The 10,000-nt window shown below is 28.9% G+C and overlaps 1 protein-coding gene across 1 annotated transcript in view; it reads left to right on the top strand.

Moving 5' to 3' along the window:
* Positions 1-10,000, top strand: part of LOC137627027 (uncharacterized protein DDB_G0292106-like) — a 14,687-nt gene that overhangs the window by 287 nt on the left and 4,400 nt on the right. Inside the window, exons 2-4 of the mRNA XM_068358010.1 lie at positions 978-1,080; positions 1,741-1,893; positions 2,414-2,475. Coding sequence (XP_068214111.1) covers positions 978-1,080; positions 1,741-1,893; positions 2,414-2,475 — 318 coding nt within the window. The remainder of the gene's footprint in view (positions 1-977; positions 1,081-1,740; positions 1,894-2,413; positions 2,476-10,000) is intronic.

Below are 10,000 nucleotides of genomic sequence, written 5' to 3'. Positions count from 1 at the left end.
AAAAGGAAAGGATATAAAGAGGGGAGGATATAAAAGGGGAGGATATAAAGGGAGAGGATATAAAGGGAGAGGATATAAAGAGGGGAGGATATAAAGAGGGTAGGATATAAAAGGAAAGAATATAAAATTAAAGGATATAAAAAAGGGGAGGATATAGATTGAGAGGATATAAAAGGGGAGGATATAAAGGGAGAGGATATAAAGGGAGAGGATATAAAGAGGGTAGGATACAAAGAGGGTAGGATATAAAAGGAAAGAATATAAAATTAAAGGATATAAAAAGGGGAGGATATAGATTGAGAGGATATAAAGGGAGATGATATAAAGAGGGTAGGATACAAAGAGGGTAGGATATAAAACGAAAGAATATAAAATTAAAGGATATAAAAAGGGGAGGATATAGATTGAGAGGATATAAAGGGAGAGGATATAAAGAGGGTAGGATACAAAGAGGGTAGGATATAAAAGGAAAGAATATAAAATTAAAGGATATAAGAAGGGGAGGATATAGATTGAGAGGATATAAAAGGGGAGGATATAAAGGGAGAGGATATAAAGGGAGAGGATATAAAGAGGGTAGGATACAAAGAGGGTAGGATATAAAAGGAAAGAATATAAAATTAAATGATATAAAAAGGGGAGGATATACATTGAGAGGATATAAAAGGGGAGGATATAAAGGGAGAGGATATAAAGAGGGTAGGATACAAAGAGGGTAGGATATAAAAGGAAAGAATATAAAATTAAAGAATATAAAAAAGGGGAGGATATAGATTGAGAATATATAAAAGGGGAGCATATAAAGGGAAGGATATAAAGAGGGTAAGATATAAAAGAAAAGAATATAAAAGGAAAGGATATAAAAAGGGGAGGATATAGACAGAGGATATAAAAGGGTGAGCATAAAAAGGGAGAGGATATAAAGGGAGAGGATATAAAGAGGGTAGGATATAAAAGTAAAGAATATAAAATTAAAGGATATAAAAAGGGGAGGATATAGATTGAGAGGATATAAAAGGGGAGGATATAAAGGGAGAGGATATAAAAGGGGAGGATATAAAGGGAGAGGATATGAAGAGGGTAGGATACAAAGAGGGTAGGATATAAAAGGAAAGAATATAAAATTAAAGGATATAAAAAGGGGAGGATATAAAGGGAGAGGATATAAAGAGGGTAGGATACAAAGAGGGTAGGATATAAAAGGAAAGAATATAAAATTAAAGGATATAAAAAGGGGAGGATATAGATTGAGAGGATATAAAAGGGGAGGATATAAAGGGAGAGGATATAAAGAGGGTAGGATACAAAGAGGGTAGGATATAAAAGGAAAGAATATAAAATTAAAGGATATAAAAAGGGGAGGATATAGATTGAGAGGATATAAAAGGGGAGGATATAAAGGGAGAGGATATAAAGGGAGAGGATATAAAGAGGGTAGGATACAAAGAGGGTAGGATATAAAAGGAAAGAATATAAAATTAAAGGATATAAAAAGGGGAGGATATAGATTGAGAGGATATAAAGGGAGAGGATATAAAGAGGGTAGGATATAAAAGGAAAGAATATAAAATTAAAGGATATAAAAAGGGGAGGATATAGATTGAGAGGATATAAAAGGGGAGGATATAAAGGGAGAGGATATAAAGAGGGTAGGATACAAAGAGGGTAGGATATAAAAGGAAAGAATATAAAATTAAAGGATATAAAAAGGGGAGGATATAGATTGAGAGGATATAAAAGGGGAGGATATAAAGGGAGAGGATATAAAGGGAGAGGATATAAAAGGAAAGAATATAAAATTAAAGGATATAAAAAGGGGAGGATATAGATTGAGAGGATATAAAAGGGGAGGATATAAAGGGAGAGGATATAAAGGGAGAGGATATAAAGAGGGTAGGATATAAAAGGAAAGAATATAAAATTAAAGGATATAAAAAGGGGAGGATATAGATTGAGAGGATATAAAGGGAGAGGATATAAAGAGGGTAGGATACAAAGAGGGTAGGATATAAAAGGAAAGAATATAAAATTAAAGGATATAATAAGGGGAGGATATAGATTGAGAGGATATAAAAGGGGAGGATATAAAGGGAGAGGATATAAAGGGGGTAGGATACAAAGAGGGTAGGATATAAAAGGAAAGAATATAAAATTAAAGGATATAAAAAGGGGAGGATATAGATTGAGAGGATATAAAAGGGGAGGATATAAAGGGAGAGGATATAAAGGGAGAGGATACAAAGAGGGTAGGATACAAAGAGGGTAGGATATAAAAGGAAAGAATATAGAATTAAAGGATATAAAAAGGGGAGGATATAGATTGAGAGGATATAAAAGGGGAGGATATAAAGGGAGAGGATATAAAGGGAGAGGATATAAAAGGAAAGAATATAAAATTAAAGGATATAAATAGGGGAGGATATAAAAGGGGAGGATATAAAGGGAGAGGATATAAAGGGAGAGGATATAAAGAGGGTAGGATACAAAGAGGGTAGGATATAAAAGGAAAGAATATAAAATTAAAGGATATAAAAAGGGGAGGATATAGATTGAGAGGATATAAAAGGGGAGGATATAAAGGGAGAGGATATAAAGGGAGAGGATATAAAGGGAGAGGATATAAAGAGGGTAGGATACAAAGAGGGTAGGATATAAAAGGAAAGAATATAAAATTAAAGGATATAAAAAGGGGAGATTGAGAGTTACATATGTCTATCAACTCGAAGAATCAATGAGCTATATTTAAACTCACATTCATATTATCATTAATAATAATAATAATAATAATAATAATAATAATAATAATAATAATAATAATAATAATAATAATAATAATAATAATAATAAAATGGGAAATAAAAGTAAAAATAAATAAAAAATAAAAAAGGAAAAAATAAAAAATAAGCAAAAAAAATAATAATTTTTTTTTTGAAAGAATAATAATATACGCAAATAAAAAATAATTAGAAAATGATAAAAACTAATATAAGATTAATAAAAAAATAAAAATGAAAAACTATAAAAAATGAAATCAAATAATAATAATAATAACAATAATAAAAACCAACAAAAAATAGAAAAAAATAAATACAAAATAAATAAAAAAACAAATCAAAATAAAAAAATAAAATATAGAAAATAAAAAATATGAAAAATTAATAAAAATAATGATAATGATAATAATAACATTGCTAATCATTATAATAATAACAACAACAACAACAACAACAACAACAAACAACATTGCTACGTAGCCCAATAAACCTCAGACAGTGAAACTTTCTAACCAGCCTAAAAAGGCATCCGGATAAACGATACTAAACAATCCGGATAATAAGAAGACAAGCTAATAATCATAACCGGATAATCTAACCGGACTCAATTGGGCCATTAAGCCTGGCATAACTGCCTTGTTTATGGGGGAATTAACTTATTACATGTTAAATATTGAAATGTTAAATGTTAAATGTCTTCTTTTAGACTTGTGTGGGAGTCTGCTGGCTTAAAGAATGCTTTTGTTTTTAAACGTCTTTCCTTAGTAATTAATATTAAGACTTTAGTCGTTCTAATCTTAAATGTTTTTGTTTACGATCATATATATGTTTTGAATATGTATATATATATATATATATATATATATATATATATATATATATATATATATATATATATATATATATATACATTTATATATATGCATATATATATATATATACATATGCATATATATATATATATGCATATATATATATATACATATGCATATATATATATATATATATATATATATATATATATATATATATATATATATATGTATATATATATATATATTTATATATATATATAAATATATATATATATATATACATATATATATATATATATATATATATATATATATATATATATATATATATATATATATAAATATATATATATATATATATATATATATATAAATATATATATATATATATATATATGTATATATATATATATATATATATATATATATATATATATATATATATATATATATATTCGGTATGCATTTTCCTTCCTTATTTTCCATTTGGTTAAAAAACAGGAAAATGTTACTTAATAAATGCACACAGAAAACATGAAAAAACAAATTACACTTTAAAATTCGCAAGAATTTTATTTGTTAGATTGTAAAAGGTTAATTTATTCAACAAAAAGTTAAAAAAATATATGTATATATATACATATATAGATACATTATATATACATAGGAATACATACATACAACCTCACAATCCTTGTGAGATAATGATGAGGTGGGAATGTTTTGTGGGGGGGGGGGGCTATAGAATTACCTCTTAAGCCATCAGCAGCCACTGCCTGGCCCTACCAGGTCCTAGCTTCATGAAAATAGATATTGGGAGCTGTTTTGTTAAAGTTATTATAGTTTATGTAGGATATATTTTTTTCAATTTTGTTACTGTTCTTAAAATATATTATTTATCTTTTGTTTCCTTTCCTCACTGGGCTCTTTTCCCTGTTGGGTCCCCTGGGCTTATATTATCCTGCTTTCCCAATTAGGGTTGTGGCTTAGCAAGCAACAACAACAACAACAATAATAATAATAATAATAATAATAATAATAATAATAATAATAATAATAATAATCTAGGGCTTTATAGTATTCTGCTTTACCAGCTAGGGTTGTAGCTTAGCACGTAATAATAATAATAATAATAATAATCTTGGGCTTAACAGTATCCTGTTTTTCCAACTGGGGTTGTAGCTTAGCAAGCAATAATAATATTAATAATAATAATAATAATAATAAAAATAATAATAATAATAACAATAATAATGATAATAATGAACAACACAATAATAATAATAATAATAATAATAATATGGTCAGTCTTTAGGACTCTGTCCTCTCCTTGCCTCTGCCATTCATGAGTGACCTTTAAACCCGATTCTCGAATGCCAATAGATCATTAAAGGTCTTCCATATTCAGAATTAAAAATATCCTACACTTTCCGAATCTTTTACCTAAATTACATCCTGAAATACTAACTAATTGGTTTTGATATCCATTGAAAACAGGGCAAAAATACTCAGGAAATTAGCTTATTTTTTATCTCCAGATCTTGACACTTCTACTTTTTCTTAACATTCCACTCCAGGATTTCGACACTATTATATTATCAATAATATTCTTTTTAACGCCGTTTCGACGCTCCTACTTTTTCTTAAAATATTCCACTACAGGAACTCGACATTCGACTATATTTTTCTACCATAAAATCGACACTTTTACTTTTTCTTAACATATTCCACTACAAGAACTCGACACTCGACTATATTTTTCTACCATAAAATCGACACTTTTACTTTTTCTTAACATATTCCACTACAGGAACTCGACATTCGACTATATTTTTCTAACAATCTCGACACTTTTACTTTTTCTTAACATATTCCACTACAAGAACTCGACATTCGACTATATTGTTCTACCATAAACTCGACACTTTTACTTTTTCTTAACATATTCCACTACAGGAACTCGACACTCGACTATCTTTTTCTAACAATCACGACACTTTTACTTTTTCTTGACATATTCCACTACAAGAACTCGACATTCGACTATATTTTTCTACCATAAACTCGACACTTTTACTTTTTCTTAACATATTCCACTACAGGAACTCGACACTCGACTATATTTTTCTACCATAAAATCGACACTTTTACTTTTTCTTAACACATTCCACTACAGGAACTCGACACTCGACTATCTTTTTCTAACATAATTTCGACACTTTTACTTTTTCTTAACATATTCCAATACAGGAACTCGACACTCGACTATCTTTTTCTAACATAATTTCGACACTTACTTTTTCTTAACATATTCCACTACAAGAACTCGACATTCGACTCTTTTTCTAACATAATTTCGACACTTTTACTTTTTCTTAACATATTCCACTACAAGAACTCGACATTCGACTATATTTTTCTAACAATCTCGACACTTTTACTTTTTCTTAACATATTCCACTACAAGAACTCGACATTCGACTATATTTTTCTACCATAAACTCGACACTTTTACTTTTTCTTAACCTATTCCACTACAGGAACTCGACACTCGACTATCTTTTTCTAACAATCACGACACTTTTACTTTTTCTTAACATATTCCACTACAAGAACTCGACATTCGACTATATTTTTCTACCATAAACTCGACACTTTTACTTTTTCTTAACATATTCCACTACAGGAACTCGACACTCGACTATATTTTTCTACCATAAACTCGACACTTTTACTTTTTCTTAACACATTCCACTACAGGAACTCGACACTCGACTATCTTTTTCTAACATAATTTCGACACTTTTACTTTTTCTTAACATATTCCACTACAAGAACTCGACATTCGACTCTTTTTCTAACATAATTTCGACAATTTTACTTTTTCTTAACATATTCCACTACAAGAACTCGACATTCGACTATATTTTTCTAACAATCTCGACACTTTTACTTTTTCTTAACATATTCCACTACAAGAACTCGACATTCGACTATATTTTTCTACCATAAACTCGACACTTTTACTTTTTCTTAACATATTCCACTACAGGAACTCGACACTCGACTATCTTTTTCTAACAATCACGACACTTACTTTTTCTTAACATATTCCACTACAAGAACTCGACATTCGACTATATTTTTCTAACAATCTCGACACTTTTACTTTTTCTTAACATATTCCACTACAAGAACTCGACACTCGACTATATTTTTCTACCATAAACTCGACACTTTTACTTTTTCTTAACATATTCCACTACAAGAACTCGACACTCGACTATATTTTTCTACCATAAACTCGACACTTTTACTTTTTCTTAACATATTCCACTACAGGAACTCGACACTCGACTATATTTTTCTACCATAAACTCGACACTTTTCCTTTTTCTTAACATATTCCACTACAGGAACTCGACATTCGACTATATTTTTCTACCATAAATTCGACACTTTTCCTTTTTCTTAACATATTCCACTACAAGAACTCGACACTCGACTATATTTTTCTACCATAAATTCGACACTTTTACTTTTTCTTAACATATTCCACTACAAGAACTCGACACTCGACTATATTTTTCTACCATAAACTCGACACTTTTACTTTTTCTTAACATATTCCACTCCAGGAACTCGACATTCGACTATATTTTTCTACCATAAATTCGACACTTTTCCTTTTTCTTAACATATTCCACTCCAGGAACTCGACATTCGACTATATTTTTCTACCATAAATTCGACACTTTTCCTTTTTCTTAACATATTCCACTACAGGAACTCGACATTCGACTATATTTTTCTACCATAAATTCGACACTTTTCCTTTTTCTTAACATATTCCACTACAGGAACTCGACATTCGACTATATTTTTCTACCATAAATTCGACACTTTTCCTTTTTCTTAACATATTCCACTACAAGAACTCGACACTCGACTATATTTTTCTACCATAAACTCGACACTTTTACTTTTTCTTAACATATTCCACTACAAGAACTCGACACTCGACTATATTTTTCTACCATAAACTCGACACTTTTACTTTTTCTTAACATATTCCACTACAAGAACTCGACACTCGACTATATTTTTCTACCATAAACTCGACACTTTTACTTTTTCTTAACATATTCCACTCCAGGAACTCGACATTCGACTATATTTTTCTACCATAAATTCGACACTTTTCCTTTTTCTTAACATATTCCACTACAGGAACTCGACATTCGACTATATTTTTCTACCATAAATTCGACACTTTTCCTTTTTCTTAACATATTCCACTACAGGAACTCGACATTCGACTATATTTTTCTACCATAAAACCAACACTTTTACTTTTTCTTAACATATTCCACTACAGGAACTCGACATTCGACTATATTTTTCTACCATAAACTCGACACTTTTACTTTTTCTTAACATATTCCACTACAAGAACTCGACATTCGACTATATTTTTCTACCATAAACTCGACACTTTTACTTTTTCTCAACATATTCCACTACAGGAACTCGACATTCGACTATATTTTTCTACCATAAACTCGACACTTTTCCTTTTTCTTAACATATTCCACTACAGGAACTCGACATTCGACTATATTTTTCTACCATAAAATCGACACTTTTACTTTTTCTCAACATATTCCACTACAGGAACTAGACATTCGACTATATTTTTCTACCATAAACTCGACACTTTTACTTTTTCTTACCACATTCCACTACAGGAACTCAACACTCAACTATCTTTTTCTAACACAATCTCGACACTCCTAATTTTTTTCCACATTTCATTCCGGGATCTTGACACTCAACCTATTTTTTCTAATATATCTTTTATACCCATTTTCCCCTTTTAATGATGTAATTACCAGCCCACCGCTTGTCTCAGAAGACTCATTATCGTCAACGTAATCATTATCATCTCCAAATATGCTTATGGCCGCAGCTGAGATCATAATAATAATCATAATAGCCGGTTGTGCCCGGCGAGCCAGAACAGAGAGCCAATGGCGGACCGAGGTATGGGATAGACCAGGGAAGGAGTTAACCCCGGAGTTAAAGCCTGGATAGACGTTATTAATCATTATATTAATCATTTTTTTTCATAAAGGATTTAATGGTCAATATATGCCATGATCTATTACGAGGGAAGGAGTTGATACCCTTTTTATAAACCACGTCAAGATGGGCTTTGTAGTTTGATCCTTTTTTTAGGATGGGATTTTTATAAAAGTGCTTACGGATGTCATGTTAGTTCAGAACTATTTAAGTGGGTGTGATCATATCAATCTGAAAATAGAAGTTAAATATATATATATATATATATATATATATATATATATATATATATATATATATATATATATATACATATATACTGAATATATATATATATATATATATATATATATATATATATATATATATATATATATATACATATATACTGAATATATGTATATATATATATATATATATATATATATATATATATATATATATATATATATATATATATATATACACTATATATATATACTGTATATATATACAGTATATATATATACATATATATATATATATATATATATATATATATATATATATATATATATATATATGCTCTTTTCCACTTTCTATGTGTTAAGCACAGTTGCTTTCTTTTTGAAGGACTTTATTTTGGCTTTAGGGTAGACCGGGGTCCCGATCAGCTGCCCTGCCTGACATCGCTTTTACAACGGTTGTGTATGACCACGCGTTGTACCAGTCACCAGTGTCCTTCCTTCCAGCAGATAGGAGTCCTGGCACGGTTAAGTCGAAAGTTCGAGACGTGTGAGGTGACTTGTTTATGTGTGTACATATATATATATATATATATATATATATATATATATATATATATATATATATATATATATATATATATACGTATATATATGTATGTATATATATGTATAAAGATATGTATATATATATGCATATATATATGTATATACATAAATATATACATATATATATACATATACATACTGTATATGCACACAGACATATATATATATGTATATATATAAATATATATATATATATATATATATATATACACACACACATTACATTTATATATATATATATACATATACTGTATATACACACATTATATATATATATATATATATATATATATATATATATATATATATATATATATTATATATATATATATATATACACATCCTTCTTGATGTGAAAAATATACATAAAGTCTCTTAATCACCACTTCCACATCATATTTCTATTGACATGATGAGTATTGCTCTGAAGCTAATATGGCAACACTACATAAAACGGTAATTATATACAAGTATCTCAATGAATGATTATTGTAAA

The sequence above is a fragment of the Palaemon carinicauda genome, chromosome 34, assembly GCF_036898095.1.
Source record: "Palaemon carinicauda isolate YSFRI2023 chromosome 34, ASM3689809v2, whole genome shotgun sequence".
In the NCBI taxonomy this organism is placed as follows: domain Eukaryota; kingdom Metazoa; phylum Arthropoda; class Malacostraca; order Decapoda; family Palaemonidae; genus Palaemon; species Palaemon carinicauda.
Note: the sequence above shows the minus strand (reverse complement) of the source record. Positions and strands in the feature narration are given on the sequence as shown.